General features: G+C 40.0%; 1 protein-coding gene across 2 annotated transcripts in view; it reads left to right on the top strand.

Moving 5' to 3' along the window:
- LOC140193996 (structural maintenance of chromosomes protein 6-like) overlaps nucleotides 1–19,921 on the top strand; it is a 76,294-nt gene that overhangs the window by 19,499 nt on the left and 36,874 nt on the right. For both annotated transcript variants that reach the window (XR_011885019.1, XM_072251284.1), the window contains exons 4-7: nucleotides 601–706; nucleotides 1,212–1,348; nucleotides 5,133–5,194; nucleotides 17,276–17,356. Coding sequence is in view for 1 of the 2 variants with exons in the window: in XM_072251284.1 (XP_072107385.1) it covers nucleotides 601–706; nucleotides 1,212–1,348; nucleotides 5,133–5,194; nucleotides 17,276–17,356 (386 nt within the window). In the remaining variant the exon portion in view is untranslated. The remainder of the gene's footprint in view (nucleotides 1–600; nucleotides 707–1,211; nucleotides 1,349–5,132; nucleotides 5,195–17,275; nucleotides 17,357–19,921) is intronic.

Below are 19,921 nucleotides of genomic sequence, written 5' to 3'. Positions count from 1 at the left end.
AACTAATCAATTTGTAATGAACAATCTACTCTATGTCAAACAATTTGGATTAAAAATATATTGTTAAAATCCAAAAATAAGAAAAATGATTAAATGCCACAGGGTGTGAATTACATTAATTCCCCCCAACCCCTCCTCCACTGCACGACTGTTACATTTCACAGCAAACCTATCTTACTCAATTCAGTGATATGATTGTCATGTCTGTTATTTGCCATGAATATATTTTAAATCTGAGCTTAGGCAATATTATGATCTATTATTATCTAAGGACAATTTATCTCTATGGCCCATATGGATTACTTTTTTACCTTGTTATAACCAGCCACCAGTCCAAGTTACTAAATATTGTTCCCGGTAAACATCACCATTTTATGTGATAAGAATTAGTATGTATTCTTGATTTTCTATGTCAATTTGCTACCCTTTCTACTTATCTTCAAAAGTGCAGTTGTTAGTTAACTGTGCATCTTAATATGTTTCTTACAGACTTCTTACTAGACAGTAGAATCACGGTGTTGTGAAATTGCTGTGGGAGAAAAAGGGGCAAGACTAATGCACAAGAATATTTCAACGTGTTTGTTCTCATTCTGTCCGTAGGTGGGAAGAGTGCTGTACTAACAGCCCTTATTGTAGGGCTTGGTGGGAAAGCTACTGCCACAAATCGGGGATCCTCTATAAAAGGATTTGTAAAAAGTGGTCAAAAGTAAGGTTTAATCATTTAATCATTCATTTTACTTAAAGTTGCTTTGATTAATCTGTATAGCTTGAATGTGATCATTCAGTTTACTTCAAACAAAGAAAATTATTTTGTTTTAAATAAATATTTTAAAAACTGACCAGAAATCTATAGCGATGTAAGCTCTTTTTCTAGACATCATGGCAACTTGCTCGATTTAGAATTCTCTGGAATCTGCACTATTAGCTCCAATATGTGGTAGAGAAGCAGTGACCATAGTTGTTTTAGAATGACATGGGGGGAGGGGGTTACTGTTTTTATTTAATCATTAAAATTACTGGATCCTCGGTTCGGCATGGGTGGAGAGCCTCTTCCATGATACTTGATATTTATCCAATTTTATTTTTGTGGTCTTGGACCCCATTTAAAACTCCATTTGAGTAATTTATTCAGTGATCTGGTGACATTATTCGAAGACGAGCGTTGAACACTCAGTAAATATTAACCTTAATTTCTAACTTTTCATTTGTAGTTCTGCAGATATTTCAATAACATTAAGAAACAGAGGACCTGATGCATTTAAACCTAATAAATATGGAGAGACTGTCATTGTGGAGCAACGTATTTCAGGGGATGGAATAAGACAATACAAATTGAAAAGTCAGTCAGGTAAAGTTATGTTTTTTTATTATTTTAAAGTTATTTTTTGGGATGTGGGTGTCATTGTTGCCCACGTCCAATTATCCTTGAAGATTCTAGTAATCCATCTCTCAGAATCACCATAGGTCTTGCGGTGAAACTCATCCCAGAGTGTTGTTTGCAGCAAAATCTAGGATTTGGATCGGGTAGCAATGAGAGGAGGACAACATATTTCCATATCAGAATGTTGTACAACTTGGGGAAGAACCTGTAGATGGTAGTATTCCAATGTGCCTGATACCCTTGATATTCTTAGTGCTCAGAGTTGTTACTGGTGGGCTGGGACTGCTGTTTGAGTAGCAATCTGCATTCTTGTTGATGGCATAAAGTGGTTACACTACACTGGTGATGCTGTGTGCCGATTAAGATGGCTATTTTAAGTTGAGAATTGAGAAGTGATTACAGTGGACTTGGAACAGTTTTAGGCCATCTGTTCTAAAAGGACGTCCCTCTATTTTGAGGCTGTGTCCTCTTCATATGACAAGCCACTCAATCCTGGAATCATTTTCATGAACCTCCATTGAACCCTCTCCAGTTCAGCACATCCGTTTAAAGATATGGGGCTCTAAACTGCTCACAGTACATCAAGTGAGGCCTCAACAGTGCTTTATAAAGTCCAACATTTCATCCTTGCTTTTATATTCTAGTCCTCTTGAAATGAATGCTAATGTCACATTCACTTTCCTCACCACAGACTCAACCTGAAAATTAACCTTTAGGGAAACCTGTACAAGGACTCCCAAGTTCCTTTTCGCCTCAGTTTTTTTGTATTTTCTCTCTATTTAGAAAACAGTCAACCCTTTGATTTCCTCTACCAAAGTGCATGACCATACACTTGCCATCACTGTATTCCATCTGTCACTTCTTTGCCCATTTTCCTGATCTGTCGTATGTTTTTCTGTAGCTTCTCTACTTCCTCAAAACTACCTGCCCCTCTGTTTACCTTCATATCGTCTGCAAACTTCATAACAAATCCATCAATTCCATCATCCAAATCACTGACGTATAATGGAAAAAGAATTGGTTCCAACATAGCCTTGTGGAATCCCACTTGTCATCGGCGGCCAATCTGAAAAGGCTCCCTTTATCCCACGCTTTAGCCACTGCTTTATCCAATGCGCTTGTAGCTTGTTAAGCAGGCTCATGTGTGGCACCTTGTCAAAGACCTTCTGAATATCCAAATACAGAATGTCAACTGATTTCCTTTGTCTATCTTGTTATTTCTTCAATGAATTTGTCAGGCAGCTTACTTTATTATGTACCTCCAAGTACCCTGAGACCTCATCCTTAATAATCAACTGCGGCATCTTCCCGACCACTGAGGTCACACTAATTGCCCTATAGTTTCCTTTCTTCTCCCTCTCTCCCTTCTTGAAGAGTGAAGTGACATTTGTAATTTTCCAGTCTTCCAGAACCATTCCAGAATTCAGTGATTCTTGAAAGATCATTGCTAACGCCTCCACAATCTCTTTAGCCACCCCTTTGGGAACTCTGGGGTGTACACCATCTGGTCCACTTATGGTTAGCCACTTCATTTTTCTTCAGTTTCTTTTTCCAGTGGGCTCCGGAAGAGAGGGCTGATACAGCTGACATTTGGTTCCATGCAACCAGTCGGCTCTGCCTTGTACCTTGACAACTGTATGGATGGTGAGCAGCACTTGATAGGGTCCCTTCTGCTAAGAGGGAGAGAGTATTTTTTCAGTGGTTTTAATATATACGTAATTACCTGGTTTAAATTGATGTGCATTTCCCTCCCCAGGTTTGGGCAGGGCTACGGTCACTTTTCCTTGATTCATTTTAATAGCATCACCTAGGGCTTTTACTGTCTCTAGGGTTTTCTCATAGAAACATAGAAAATAGGTGCAGGAGTAGGCCATTCGGCCCTTTGAACCTGCACCGTCATTCAGTATGATCATGGCTGATCATCCAACTCAGAACCCTGTACTAGCCTTCCCTCAATACCCCCTGATCCCTTTAGCCACAAGGGCCATATCTAACTCCCTCATCAGTCCATATCAGCGCTCTTTGGGCACTTGTCAAACGGGGTCCAGAGCCAGTGGGCATGGGTCTTCATACGTCAAAAAGAGTCAGTTCGGTGGTCCTATTAACATGATTTCTCAAGGTATGCAGAGCAGTCAGCAGTGCCTCAGGCCATGTCAATCCTCCCTCTTGCCTTACTTTGGCCAGAGGGGCTTTCAGTACTCTATTCATCCTTCCATTAACCCCAATGATTTTGGTTGGTAGGGCAGATTCCACTCCCAGGAGAATCCCAAGGCTTGCCCCAATGCTTCAGTTAATTTCCCCATGAAATACATTCCTCTATTTTTCCAAGCTGCTGTTCTGCTGCACTGCCAGTAAGGAATCTGCTGTGGGTCGAGGTGTAAACTTTTGTAAGTTTCTTGAAATGGTTATGACCTTCATGGAAAGAGTAGAAGATTTAGTGGCTGCATCTGGTGCAGCATTACCATGAGCCACAGGGTCATATCTATGGGTACCACATTGTATTTCAGCAATCTGCTGGGACAACAGAATAGCCTGTAGCAAATTCTTAATAAGTTGAACATGCTATATTGATTTACCAGAGGAGGTAATAAGTTCTCTATGCTGCCATAGGGTACCGAAATCATGTACTACCCCAAAAGCAAATCATGAATCAGCATAGATATTCACAGTTTTACCCTCAGCTGAGATGCAAGCTCCCGTGAGTGCAAATAGTTCAGCAGCTTGCACTGATGTTCCTGAAGGAGAAGAAGCCATTTCCTATACCTTATGAGGATTCACCACAGCATATCCAGCTAGCATCTCAAAATTATTAGGTTTTACGTGATCAACCATCAGTAAAAAGAATCAGATCTGGGTTACCTGAAGGGGTAGAACTGAGATCAGGAGAGGAGGTAGTGCCCTCCTCTTGAGGAGAGAGTTTTTTATACATGCACAGAGAAAATCAATTACATCAGCCAAAGTTTAAAAAAAATTCAATCCTGTGTAAGTTAATGCATTCCTCAAAATGTTAGAGACAGCCTGCATTGGCTTCCCACAAATACACAGAGATAGGTTGTTATTCATGTTTGAAACTATGATAGTTTACTGCAAGCATACTGAGAACCCAAGGTGGAATGGTAAATCTTTATTTATGATATTATAGAAAGTTTATTATATCTTTAAATCTGGTTTGTTTTTTAAAGTACAAAGGCTTGATTTATTTTACATTTTAGTACCTGACATGCGAAGGAAAACCTGGACACCTCTTAATGATCAGAAGACTTGACACCCCACAGAGTCCTCCCCACAATTTATGACCTTCACTGTCTTCATCTTGTTTACGTAGCTGTGTTATGCACTAAGGCAAGCAATAGGTATATGGTTTGTTAATTAAAGGAAGGTGCAAGGCTTTAGGAACTCAGAAATTTTAACCCTTTACTCAGAATTTTCTTCCACAAAGTGAATGGCTCTTGATCTCTACCAGGTCTAAACTAGCTCAGGGTCAGAAAAAATAACATGTCAGCTTTACCCAGCATTTGACTGTTAAGAAGAGGCTTCACTAATTGGTGTTTCAAACACCAGCCATTCCCTCAAATCTTGCGCTACAACAGCACTATTTGGCTCATGATGTTATCAAAGACTTTTGGATAGAATGAATGGTAAGGTTAGATTCCTTTGGTTTTCACTGCTTGTTTGTTTTTAATGATTATTGCTCATTATGCAGCTTCAATAGACCATTATTTTCATTTTATTGTCTATCTTCTTTCTGAAGGACACTTGGTTTCCACTAAGAAAGAAGAACTCAATACAATATTGGACCAGTTCAACATCCAGGTAGGTCTTGTTCCCTCAAAGTTTTTGATTTTGTGCAAATGAGCAAGTTGCCCCATTGCCTTTTAGTACCTGTCTGGTAGTAGCCATACCCTGGAGGCAATGTGGATATCAGCAGGACAAAGCTCTTTGGAGCCTCTGAGGTGCATGCCCCTGCACATACACTGGTGGTTTGTGACTGACTTTGACTTTTGAACGCTCTTAACTCTGGATTCGCTTCATTGGTACTTAATATTCTCATTAACCAACAGTATGTTGCAATATTTTTCAAAGAACAACATAATTTGAAGTGTATATTTTCAAACAACATGTTTATTGAAATACTTATTTTTCATTGCTTCTTTTTACATGAAGATGACAATATGTGTTAAATGAAAACTATACTTGCCAAATTGTACTTTTTTGTTACTAAGATTATGATAATTTTTAGAATTTCTTGTGTTCCAATGTGATATCCGCTGTTGATTGTTTTGTGAAATGTTTACTTTAAGTTTTCGGATGACTCCACTGTCAAAGGTCAAATCAAAGGTGTTGATGAGTTAGCATATAGGAGGGAGTTTGAAATAACTTCAGGACAGGGTAACCAGGGGTCTGTTAGCCAGTCCTCACCCAAAAATCATAGGTGAAGCGGGTCAGCAACTTCAAATTCCTCTGTTTTTATTTTGGAGGACCTGCCCTGGGCCCAATATATATAAATGAAAATATGAAGGAAGCATGGCAGTGCCTCTGCTTTCTTAGGAGTTTACGGAGATTCAAAATGATGTCTAGAACTTTGACAAACTTCTATAGATGTGTAATGGAGGGTCTTTTGACTGGCTGTGTCACACTCTAGTATGGAAATGCCAATGTTTTTGAATGGAGAACCTACAAAAAGTAGTGTATATGGCTTAGTTCATCACAGGTGAAGTCCTGCCAATCAATGAGCACATCTGTGTTGCAGGAAAGCAGCATCCATCATTAGGGACCCCTACCGCCCACAAAGTGCTGTCTTCTTGCTGTTGCTATCAGGAAGAAGGTACAGGAGCCTCAGGACTCATACCACCAGATTCAGCATCAGTTACTACTCTTCATCCATCAGGCCTTTGAACCAAAGGGGATAGCTTCATCCAACTTCACTTAACCCAACATTGAAATATCCCCACAACCAATGGACTCATTTTCAAGGGCTCTTCGTCTTATGTTCTTGATATTCATTGCTTATTTATTTATATTATTTCCTTTTGTATTTGCACAGTTTGTTGTCTTCTGCACTCCGGTTGAATGCACAATTTGGGCAGCTTTTCATTGATTCTATTATAGTTATTATTCTATGGATTTATTGAGTATGCCCACAAGAAAATTAATCTTATGTTGTATATGGTGGCATATTTGTACTTTAATTATCAATTTACTTTGAGCTTTAAATTACAGAGCAGGCATGAGAGGGGTCTTGTTCTTTTTGGGTATGTCTTTTAGCAGCTTAGTGATAAGCTCTGTCAATGAAAGTGGAAAAAAAACTACAAATGCTGAAAATCTGAAAGGAGAACCAAGTCCTGAAAATACTCTGGATGTCAGGCAGCATCTGTGAAAATAGTCAGAGTTTCAGATGAAAGACCCTTTATCACAACTGGAAATAGGGGAAGACAAGTTGATTTTCAATTGCAGAGGAGTGGATAGACCAAACTGAACACTGCTGATAGGATACCAGAGCTGCTATGAGCATAAACTGTTGAGATTAACTGATTTTTAGGTAGGGAATTACTAGGTGTAGCATGGAAATTCCCAGCAGGTCAGGCTATGAGAAAAATGTGAGTCATTATCAAAGTTGAATGACTTCTGAGCACTGGCTAATTTTGATATAAGCAGAGAAAACAAGTGGTTTGTAGCTGTAGGTTTGATATTGAATCCAGGTAGCTGCATTGTGCCCAGATGGAAGATGAGATGCTGTTCTGCAAGCTTTTGTTAGGGCCTTGTCAGAGCAGTGCAGGAAGTTACAGTGGGAATGGAATAGGGAATTCTCTGTACCTATATGCTGTTTTGCTCTTTACAGTGTAACTTGTCCTCACTTAGCATAGTCTGACCTGCAGAAAGCACTGCTTTCTGTAGCTTTCAAGTTTGTTTGTTTCCTGTTGTTTCTGTCGTCTTTGCCCTCATGGTTTACCCAAAAAAAGCTTGCACTATCATAGCAGAGCTATTCATTTTTGGACCATTCTCCTCTTCCTTTTCTGCAACTTAAAACTAATGTTTTCTGGCGAAGTGTTTTTGATCCAAACATTCTCTTTCCACAAGTGCTATCTGAACCTGAGTTTTCAGTATTTTTGGCCACTATCTCTCTCTTTCTACTTTTAAAGTTTTCCTTTTCAGCTCAACTTTAGCCTCTGTGATTCTATCGGGAACAAATTGTTAGCATCTTGAAGTTGTGTGGGATGTTTTTAATATACTGGAGGATTATTTTGGATCCATTTCGTTATTGGGCAAGAGGATTCTGTATGTGAAATGGGTGCGCTGGATGTGAGGAGCTAATTCAATTTTAGTTCTCACAAATTGTAAGGATAAAGCACCTCCAGTCATCTGGAAAATGTGGGAGAATATATCACAGGTATGCCCTGTTTCCTGCTATGGTTAATTATTGTCCCAACTGAATTGAAGAATGGTTCCATTCAAACTTGACAAATTTTTGTCACATCTTGCCTATTGTCTTTTAACATTTTATTCACATTGCACCAAATTAATATGCTTTTAGCAAATTAGAAGCTGTGAGACAGCTTGCAAGAAATGATGTATTTGCAGTCTCAAATGTGCCTATTACTTTTGGATATAAACTATCACTGTACCAATACAGTAAAGACTGCATTATATATAGCATTCAGTATTGAAGATGAAAAGCTATAACAGTGCATACTAGAGATTGCGGTATGGTTACATGGTGTAGGAAGACTGTTACTCATGAAGTTGGTCGTTAGCAGGCATTTCAGCCCACCAGGTCTACGCTGATCACCAAGAACCTATCCATACGAGCTTGCCAAGGAAAGTAAATCAAGCCTATGTGTTCCCTCATCATAGCTGAAATGCAATATCCAAGTGAATCTCCTCTATCTCCTCTTCAGTCCAATCTCATTCTGGTGACAAATCTCATGTGGTGACCAGATCTGTGCACATTTGTTTTACCTAATAAATCCTGTGTCCATAAAACCTGATCTGTTGGAATAGCTTCTTTTAATCTTGTGATATGGGTATGGACATAAGAAATAGGAGGGGCAGTTGGTTCAAAAGCTTGGGGCCCATGGCAAATTGATATTATGAGACAGAGAATGTAAATGGACATTTGTTTTTGTTACTAGAAACCTATGTCCAGTGGTGTACCACTGGATTGGCTCAAGGACTTTCAGTCTCACCTGATATGGCAAGCCTGCTGTCTGGAAGCAGTTTATTCAATGTTTGCTGTACTCCCTACATCCAAACTGAAGATAGTCCCCTAGTGCAGTTGCACCAAGGTTTATTATAGTTCCATGAACCTAAATTTAATCTCAGACAAAATAAAGTTGTTGAAACTGAACTGCCGTCTTCATGCATTGATCAAGATAACACATGAGTGTATGTATTTTCTGAGAAGATTTGGTTAGCCCAAGAGGAAAGTCATTGCAGCTTCATGCATATGATAAAAAAAATAGTCTGATCTAATCAAACGGAAAGTAAGAATTAAGTGGAGGCAAGCTGTTTTCAAAACACCTTTATGAAATTAGGAATGTTGGTTTGGCCCTGAAACTAAGAGAGAGGAATGGAGTCTGGAGCTTGTGGGTGTGGAAGGTGGGGGACTAGGTAGGGGGAGAAAGGTGTATACAGTCTAAGAAATTGCTAGAAAGATTGGAATCTCAGCTGCCTGAAAATTTGTGTCTCAAGTCAAAGTGTTTTGAACCTCTTAACTGTTCAGTTTATAGAGTGTTAGCCTGTGATTCTACATTTAGTAATTTATTTGCAATTAGTTTTTGCCACTTGCCTACTGAAGTGCTTTTGTCTTTGAATAACAGAATGAGGCAACATCACGTTTTGTAACTGTCAGATCTCTGGTAGAGTTTACTAAATTAATTACACTTTTCTGTCAAACTGATCACTTTGCAGTTTGATCATTATTTCTGAACTTCCACTACTCTATCAAGAAGTGACGTAAATCACCCAAAATTTGCTGTTTACGTTTTGGTGGGTGGTCAGGGATGGTGTCTAAGAGAATCTTTGTCACTTCCCACTTTAAATAGTTTTATCTTTGATGTACCTTATTAAATTCATTTATCATGTTGAGTACTTGCATCAAAGTCCCCTTCCATCACCAGCTGCTCTAAAGAGTGCAGTCTGTAGCTTCACATAATTTCTTTATCCATGGTGTAACTCTAGTAAACATCTTCTCCAGGATTTTGGTATCCTTCAGAAAATATGCCCGGAACTAAATAACCTATCCCAGCTAAGGCATTTGCTCCTCCAGCTTTCTGTGTGTGTTGCTTTCGATTTCCAGCATCCATAGACGTTCTGGTATTTGTATTTAGTTTAGCACAACTTCCGTATGCTCTTCCGGCAGGTATGCTGCCTTTCATGTTCTTTTCACCTTCAAGGGTTTAGATATCTCTCTCGAGGTCATCTGTTTTGGCACTCCAATTATGTGTTGTTTGTATTCAACTATCTGATACTTAATGTCAAAATGTGTTACTTCATCCTTTTTGATCTATTATGTGTGGGTCCATTTCATTTGTCTTGCATAATTTTCTTCCTGTTTTCTACATTGTCAAATTTTAAATCATTCTAGTATTTGAAATGTTGAAATTTGTACTAAGTATGAATCATAAAAAGCAGTGGTCTGAATAACACATTTCCTTGGAAGTCCTACTGTATTCTACATTCTTAAAGCAGCTGATTGCTAATATGCTGTTAATTGACCCATAGCCATTTGAGCATCCATATTGCTGTAGACCCTTTAATTTTGTTACTTTCTATACAAACAATGGTGCTATTTTTGTTTGTAATATTTGCTTTTTTACGATCAAAGACAATTTTGCTCCAAGAATTTTGAGTTCTGCAGGGTTACTCCGTAAGTGAGCTGCTTATTGATCGGAGTAGCTGGACTGGTGTTGATGGTGGGGCCGGTCGGGGCGTCGGAGGAGCTGGTTTGGGTTTGCAGTTTGTGTATGAAGAGCTGACCTGGCTGCAGACCGCGTTGCTGCCTGCTACTCGGAAGCCTCGAAGTCAGTGCAGTATAACAGTGGGAAATTGTCTTGGACGTTTGACTTGCGGTCGCTAGGCTCTGTTGAAAAGTGATGATGTAAGTGCTGCATGCCTGTTACCCTTGTCTAGTGGAGGAACAGATGACATGGGAGCTGTGTAGCCTCGGTTGTAGTGAGGACTAGGCCTTAGGCCTCGGACTTGCCTGCTGCTGCAGACCAGGTGAGAAGACGCGGAAGCATTACAGCATGGCTTCAGCACTCGTCTGAGGCCTGGCCTCTCCTGTCAGTGTTGCCCTCCCGTATACAAGAAGTGGAATAACAGGCTGTATTGCATGTGCCTGCACACTGCCGGGAGACTGTACCCTCAGTTGCCGGACATTGTCACCTAGGGTCTTGGACTATATATATGTTTCTTTTTCCTCCTGTGGATATGCTTCTTTGCTTGCTATTTTGAGTTATGTTACTTGCTATTTTGAATGTTTTTCACTTTAGCTGCAGAGCAACCCTGTCTTGTTCAGTTGTATCTGTATAGTTTGAATGTTGATTGAACTTGATTTGTTCAGTTTAATTTTGTTGGTCCATGATGTTTTGTTGTAATACATTTTAAAGCATCAGCTATATAGCCTCAGCAATTCTGTCTGTTTCTTGACTGCGGAGTTCTTTCAGATCAATAAAATACGGCGGATCAGTCTATTGCTGCTATGTCCAACTCTTCTAGAATCACAATTTTCAACACCAATCTTCCTTGATCTGTCTCATTCTAAGAAAATAGAAAAGGAAGATGTGGAGATGGTTAGCATACCAAGCAGTATGTGTACATCATAAGGTCTGAATGCCATATTTCCTTGGAGTGCTACTGTATTTTACATAGAATAGAGGGAAATAGAATTGATGTTTCAGATCAAAGATCTTTCATGAGAACTGGGGATAAAAATCCGAAAGAACATGGAAGAGTGCAGTACGAAGAAACAAATTCCAGAGATCCAGTCAGTGTTGGGAGCAGAGTACTTTGAAGAGGTTACTCGCAGGTCGACGAAGCTAGCATAAAAGGAGAGCTTCACAAGCGTTTGGACATACCAGAAGTCCGATCAGTGTTGGGGGCAGAGCACCGCGAATTAAATAGAAGGGGCAAGTGGGGTGGCCATTGTTGGGAGTAGGCCAGCAGTGAGAGTAGGAGCATCAGTCTTGGACTCAAAGAAGCAGGTTAGAAGATTTGGTCTTGGTTGCCCATTGTACAGTGCAGGCAAAAGAGGTGGGGGAGTGGCACTGCTAATCGCGGCTGTAGAAAAGGAGGTAGTCATGGAGGGATTGTCTACTGAGTTAGTGTGGGTAGAAGTCAGAAACAGGAAGAGGGCAATAAGGGTACTGTGTGTTTTTTTTTAATAGACCCCCAATAGCAACAGAAACATTGAGGAGCTGATAGGGAGGCAGATTCTGGAATGGTGCAATAATAATAGGGTTGTTGTGATGGTGATTTTACCTTTCCTAATATTGACTGGCATCTCCTTAGAGCAAGGGGTTTAGTTGGGGTAGAGTTTGCTAGGTGTGTTCAGGAAGGTTTCCTGATGCAATATGTAGATAAGCTAACTAGAGGAGGGGCAGTACTTGACCTAGTATTGGGAAATGAACCTGGTCAGTTGTTAGGTCTCTCGGTGAAAGAGCATTTTGGAGGTAGTGATCACAATTCTATCTCCTTTACTATAGTGCTAGAAAGGGATGGGAGCAAACAATTTGGAAAATATTTAATTGGGGTAGGGGGAAATATGATCCTATTAGGCAGGAACTTAGGAACATAAGTTGGGAGCAGATGTTCTCAGGGATGTGCACAACAGACGTGGTAAATGTTCAGGGAACATTTGTATGGTATCCTGCATAGGTATATTCCCTTGAGGGAGGGAAAGGTATGTTCTCTTGAGGTAGGGTAAAAAAAAAACATGGTGTACAAAGGATCTAGAAAATCTAGTTAAAAAGAAAAGAAAACCTTATGAAAGGTTCAAGAAACTAGGTACTGTTAGGGCTCTGGAAAATTACAAGGGTGCCAGGAAGAGGCTTAAGAATGAAATTAGGAGAGCTAGAAGGGGCCATGAGAAGGCCTTGATGAACAGGATTAAGGAAAACCCCAAGGTATTCTACAAGTATGTGAAGAGCAAGAGGATCAGCTGTGTGAGAAAAGGGCCAGTCAGGATCAAGAGTGGAAATGTGCTTGGAGCCGGAGGAGGTAGCAGAGGTACTTAATGAATACTTTTATTCAATATTCACTAGCGAAAAGGACATAGGCAATTATGGGGGATGACTGAGACACTTGAGTGTATAGACATTAAGCTTTTGAAAGGTATTAAGTTAGATAAGTCGCCGGCACTGGACAAGATATATCCCAGGCTACTGTGGGAAGCGAGACAGGAGATTGCTGAGCCTCTGGAGATGATCTTTGCATCGTCAATAAGGACGGGAGAAGTATCACAGGATTGGAGGGTTGCAAACGTTGCTCCCTTGTTCAAGAAATGGAGTAGAGGTAACCCAGGAAATTATAGTCCAGTGAGTTTGACTTCATTGGTGGGCAAGTTGTTGGAGAAAATCCTGGGAGGCAAGACTCGTGAGCATTTGGAGAGACATAATCTGATTAGGGATAGTCAGCATGGCTTTGTCAAGGGCAGGTCATGCCTTATGAACCTAATTGAATTCTTTGAGGATGTAACAAAACCCATTGATGGTGGAGCAGTGAATGTAGTGTATATGGATTTCAGTAAGGCACTTGATAAGATTCCCCAAGCGAGGCTCATTTAGAAAGTAATGAGGTATGGAATCCAAGGAGAGCTTGCCTTGTGGATCCAGAATTGGCTTGCCCACAGAAGGCAAATGGTGGTTGTAGATGTTTAATATTCTGCATGGAGGTCGGTGACCAGTGGAGTTCTGTAGAATCTGTTTTGAGACCTCCTGCTCTTTGTGATTTTTTTTTGTTTGTTTTTTATAAATGACCTGGATGAGGAAGTAGAAGGGTGGGTTTGTGAATTTGCTGATGACACAAAAGTTGGGGGTGTTGTGGATAGTGTGGAGGGTTGTCAGAGGTTACAGCAGGACATTGATAGGATGCAGAACTGAGCTGAGCAGTGGCAGATGGAATTCAACCCAGATAAGTCTGAAATGATTCATTTCAGTAGGTCAAATTTGAAGATAATATAATATTAATGGTAAGACTCTTGGCAGTTGTGGAGGATCAGCGAGATTTTGGGGTCCGTGTCCATAGGACACTCAAAGCTGCTGCTCAGGTTGACAGTGTTTTTAAGAAGGTGTATGGTGTAATGACCTTCATCAACCCATGGGATTGAGTTCAAGAGCCATGAGGTAATGTTATAGTTATATAAGGCCTTAGTTAGACCCCAGTTGGAGTACTGTGTTCATTTCTGGTCACCTCGTTTCAGGAAGGATGTGGATACTGTAGAGAGAGTGCAGAGGAGATTTACAAGGATGTTGCCTGGATTGGAAAGCATGCCTTATGAGAATAGGTTGAGTGAAATTAGCCTTTTCTCCTTAGAGTGACGGAGGCTGAGAAATGACCTGATAGAGGTGTATAAGATGATGTGAGGCATTGATCCTGTGGATAGCCAGAGGCTTTTGTCCCAGGGCTGAAATGGCTAACATGAGGGAGCATAGTTTGGAAGTAGGTACGACGGGGATGACAGGTAAGATGTGGTGGGTACATGGAATGCACTGCCGGTGAAGATGGCAGAGGTGGATACAATAGGGTCTTTTAGATAGGGACATGGAGCTTAGAAAAATAAAGAGCTATACGGTAGGGGAATCCCAGGCAGTCTTTAGCGTAGGTTACGTGTTTGGCACAACATTGTGGGCCAAATGGCCTGTAATGTGCTGTAGTTTTCTATGTTTCTATGATTGCAAGGTTTGTATTACAGTGGAAACCTAAAAAGTATACAGAAAGAACAAAACGAGTTCAAGAATAGCTGAACGATAATGTACTGGGGAACCTGAAAGACCTTTGTCCTTTGTCAAAAGCACAAAATTGGGGTGGGGCGGAAAGAACAAGGGAGAATTCTGTGATAAACTTGTATAGGAGATGCAGACTTCTCCAAGATGATCTGTTTGGAAGAGTGTAAATAGAGGAATGAGAATGTTAGAGCAAAACCCAGCATAAATTCAAGTGGCAGCACCTCATCTTTTGTCTAAGCACAGTGATTATTTTGCTTCAAGGGCTGCTAACTTGTATGTGTCTTTATGATTCTCAATAGTGCTATTTCTCCTCCTTTGCTGTGACACTGCCAGCATTCTTACTGAAGGTGATCTATGGTACCTCAGCCTTTCTGTCTACCCATAAGAGGATTCATGTCTTTGTTGCTAACTGGTTTAGTCTTTGGCTAATCTTGCTTAGGTTTATAAAAGACTTTCAAATTTCTTTGGTACATTATCATTAAGCTGTTCTTTCATTCTTTCTGTGTATCTCATGTTTCCACTGCATTATTAAAAAGTTACATTTGTTTCTTGAGACATCCAGGAAGCTGTGGTTGTGGACGACTTTCCTGTAGCTCTCATGATGTGGAAGCAGTTTCTCTTTTTAAGCCATCCATTGTTCATGTGTTTTTTTAAAAAATCTAATCCTAGTGCATCTAGACTTCATGCTATTTTGACTTAAGCTTTTCCTTCTAATAATAAGTACTTTTATGAGAGGTGATTGATAAGTTCGTGGCCTAAGGTAGAAGGAGTCAATTTCAGAAAACATAGCACATTTATTTTTCTACATAGTCCCCTCCTAAATGTACGCAGTTAGTCCAGCAGTCGTGGAGCATATGGATCCCTTCTTTGTAGAAGTGCTCCACAGCTGGGGTGATTGATAAGTTCGTGGCCTATGGTAGAAGGAGATTAGTTATTAATTTCAAACTTTCTGCATTATCACTCAGCGTTGAATTGCACGTGCATGTAACGAGAGCATCTTGGACCTCCAGGTGGTCCACAGCAGAGGTGATTGATAAGTTCATGGCCTAAGGTAGAAGGGGATGAGTTATACAGTTCTCGTTACGTGCATGTGTAGTTCAACTCTTTGAGTGACTATGCAGAAAGTTTGAAGTTTCTCCTCATCTCCTTCTACTTTAGGCCACAAATTTATCAATCAGCTCTGCTGTGGCACACCTCTGGAGGTCCAAGATGCTGACTTCTACAAAGAACGGATCCGTATGCTCCACGACCGCTGGACTAAGTTTGTAAGTGTAGGAAAAATAAATGTGCTAGGTTTTCTAAAATTGACTCCTTCTACCTTAAGCCACGAACTTATCAATCACCTGTCGTATGCCTAATTGTAATTTGTCTATCTCCATGGCCATTCTAAGCCTGATTTAGACCATAATTCTCCAAATATTCTGTGACTGACGCATGGCCCACTGACTCTTTTTGAAGAAGCAGATCCAGCATCCTTTCTCTTTAGCTTCATTTTTTTGCACTGCCCTATTGATGACGTAATTGACATTCTCCAATTTCCCTATTTTGTACTCCTTGTATTTTTCTGTAGTTTGCATACAGGTTTTCACAATCTTCTTATGGCATCCTATAGTGTAGGTATAGATCTAAAGTTTCTCTACTGTTCTCTAACTAGAACCAAACAGAAGATGGCACAGTGCCAGTTTGATTCTTTTAATGCCTCTCTTCAGTCTATCACAGCAAAGATTTCAGTAGTTAGTTTGAAATAGTACCAATCAATGAATTTTAAGAATTAAAATTCAAGTTCATATTTTAAAGCATCTAGAGATAAAAACTAAGAAATATCCTTGTGAATGGAGCAGGGTTCTGCTGGGTGATCACTTCAGCTACAACATGCAGCTTGTGCCAGACAACTTACCTGTTCCTCAATGTCAGCAAGACAAAGGAGATGGTTATCGACCTCAGGAAAACTTGCACCCTTCTTCAAATCATTGGCATAGCGGTGGAAACTGCAAGCAGTTTCAAATTCCTAGGATTGCCCATCTCGTACAACATGTCATGGTCGCAGAACACGTTCGCCACGGTCAAGAAAACTCACCAAAACCCCTACAGTACTTTATGAGGAGGCTCAAAGAGCTGGACTATGTACATCAGTACTCATGGCCTTCTACAGGTGCTTAGTTGAGTGCACCCTAACATGCTGCATCATCATTTGATATGGAAGCTACACTGCGGCGGAGAGGAGGGGTCTGCAGTTGGTAGTTAAAACTGCCCAATACTTCATTGGACCAATGTACCCACCACCATCAAAGATGTCTATACAGAAAGATACCAGAAAAAGGCCAGCAATATCGTAAAGGATTTCGCCTTCCCTCCTTATGCATTGTTTGCCCCATTCCCATTAGGGAAGAGACTATGCAGCATCCATGCCAGGGCTATTAGACTCAAAAGCAATTACAAACAAGAAAAAGTCTGTCGATGCTGGAAATCAGAGCAACACACACAAAATGCTCGATGAACTCAGAAGGCCTGGCAGCATTTTGTGTGTGTTGCTCAAAAACAATTACTTACACAAGTTATCAGGCTGATCAACAGCAACACACATTAACCCACCCACCACCACAACTTTCTCATTTCCTGTCAGAGTCACCTTAAGTACAGAAACTCCCATTTCTAGCCTCTCTATGTACATACAATATACATAAGCTAATCTTAGGTATTTATTTTTATTGTATTCTTTATGTTGAGTGTTTTTTTAATGCTGCATCTATCTGGAGTAACAATCATTTTGTTCTCCTTTACACGTGTGTACTGTCAAATGACAATATACGATATTGAATTTTGAACATGCATTTTGCAATAGGTTATAATTATGTTGTAGTAGATCAAGACTAATAATGTTGTCTGAGAAATTAGACAATGAAACACAGAATAGGTTATAATAGTTAATATATGTATATTTTTTGTACAGGTGGATAACCCAGTGTCAATTTTAACACAAGAGATGAGTAAACATTTCTTGCAGTCCAAAAGTGAAGCAGATAAATATAAGGTAAGTTGAGGTGAATGCATGAAGGTGTCAGATATGTATATTTAAATACAATATAAAACAGATTCTTCAGTCCGATATCCTTAATCCTATATTATCTTTTTTGAATGTGTATTGCATTTGTTATACAATTTATAATAGCATTTTCAATCATCTCTTTAAGAGTTATTGGCTAAAAGCGGGTCCTTTTTTAATGTGGTCAGATATTAAATCCATACTCTGATGGAAATAAATTGTTCTGTATGTACACAATTTTTACCATGAGACACTTTGCTGCAATAGCCAGGGAAGTGGTACTGAGCATATTGTTGGAGCTATAATCTGACAAGTGATCAGGTACTAAAGAAATTTGTAGCATGTTCAACTAAGTGTTATTTTCCAAAATTCACTAAATCCTGGGAAATTTCCACTTAATTGGAATCTAATAAAAATTAGCCTTTTTTTTTGAAAGTCTAGTGAACAGAAGGCAGATATACCACAGAGATCAGTGCTTGGTCCTTTGTAGTTTTTAATCTATGAATGGGAATGTCGTAGGGCCATAGAGCAATACAGCATGGATGTAGGTCCTTCGGGGCTGACCATTGTTCCCTCCAAGCTAGTCCCAAGTTCCTTCATTCAGTCCATATCTGTCTAAGCCTGCCCCTGCATGTATCTATTCAGATGTAGCTTAAATGATACTATTGTCTCAACTACTTCATCTGGCGGCTCATTCTGTATACTTACCAACTTTAGGCCCTTTTTAAATCTTTCCTCTCTCACCCTAAACTATCTCTGCTCATGGTCGGGACTCCCCTACCATAGGAGAAAGACTTGCCACTCTCTGTGACTATGCCTCTCATAATATGAAACATTTCTGTAAGTTCCAGGAATAATAATCTAGCCTGGCCAACCTCTCCATATGACTTAGGCCTCCTAGACCTGGCAACATCCACAAATATTTTATGCAATTCCTACCATGGATTGACTTTCCAAAACACATCAGCTCACATTTATCTGTATTGAAATCTATTTGGCACTCCTGAGCCCACTTCACTAACTGCAAAAACTTCCTCTCTGGTAATACTAATATCCTCCAAAACATATGCTGTTCTTTCTTTTATCTCTTTACAATGATGATTGGAAACACTGATCTCCTGTCACTTGAGGTAGGAGGTCCTGCTGATCTCTAAGGGAACCAACTCTCTCTCTGACCACCTTTGTACTTTTAATATAGCTGTAGAACCGTCAGAGATTTTCATTAACCTTACCTACCAGATCCATCTCATACCTTCTCATTGCCCCCCGATTTCCCCCTTTATAGTCATTAAAGGATTCACATCCCTGATTTCTTAAATCCAATCTGTGTTTCCTTTTTCTTGACCAGCGACTCAATATTGTCAGTCAAGGTTCCCTAAAGTTGTCAGGTTAACCCTTCACCCAATCAAGAATTGCTGCTCCTGGATGCTTGAGATAATCACTTTAAAACCCATCTGCTTGCTATTCTTTTTTTTTTTCCCTTCAGACAGGCTTATCAAATTGACCTCTGCTGGATAATTCCTCTAAAATTAGCCCTGCTCCCGAACTTGTTCGCCTGATTTATCCTTTTTTTCAACACTATCTTAAAACTAATAGAATTATAGTTATTAGAGCCAAACTGCTTCTTGACTGCCACTTTAGTTACCTTGCCCTAAGAGTAGGTCCTGAATTGCGTCAGCCCCAGTAGTCCATATAGATTATATTCACTACCCTAACCTCATCTGCCCTTTTGGCTACCTCTTCAAAAATTCGAAAGAAACTTTCCTGGACATCCTTCACAAATTCCACTTTGTTTCCAGGCCAGAGCACTGGGTAGCCCAGTCAATACCGTGGAAATTACAGCCTTATCTGTTAAAACTCGTGCATTGAAATAAATGCAGTTTAACTGAGTATAGCTTTATTTGTATTCACTGTGCCCCTAGATATTCTGATAACTGAACTTGCTCTGGCTGGCTGCTTCTTTATCCCATGACTTGCTCCTGCTCAAGGGTCCCATTACCAACCCCACCCAATACAGTGATTAGCAAATTTAGCCTAAGAGCTAGTTACTGTGGTGTATTTTTCTAGGGTATGCTTCCAATATACTGAGAAGCTCCAGTGTTAATCTAAGAATAGTACAGAATGACAGTTACAAGCTGGGACAAGTTTTATTTAAAGAAGTAAATGAGATTTGATAGAAATACAATACTGTGCAAAAGTTTCATTTGTATAGCTAGAGTGCCTAAGACTTTTGCACAATACTGTAGTAATTTTATGTACTGTACTGCTGCAAAAAAAAACAAATTTCATGACGTGAGTGATGATAAATCTGATTCTGATGTGGGTCTCTATTGTGGACTGAATGTGGGAAGGAGGCAGGGAGAGTGAAATTGTGGTTGGAAAAAGTGGAAGGGAGCAGGAAGCACCAGAGAGACATTCTGTAATGATCAATAAACCAAGTGTTTGGAATAAAATGACCACCTTTGGTGTCTCAGGGCTGAGTGTTTCTGCAGCTGCGCCACCCGCCACCCATCACCCCTGGCACTTCTTCTCTGCCGCTTCTCCCACACCCTC

Source organism: Mobula birostris, chromosome 2 (genome assembly GCF_030028105.1).
Source record: "Mobula birostris isolate sMobBir1 chromosome 2, sMobBir1.hap1, whole genome shotgun sequence".
NCBI classification, from domain to species: Eukaryota; Metazoa; Chordata; class Chondrichthyes; order Myliobatiformes; family Myliobatidae; genus Mobula; species Mobula birostris.
This window is presented reverse-complemented; position numbering and strand designations above follow the sequence as displayed.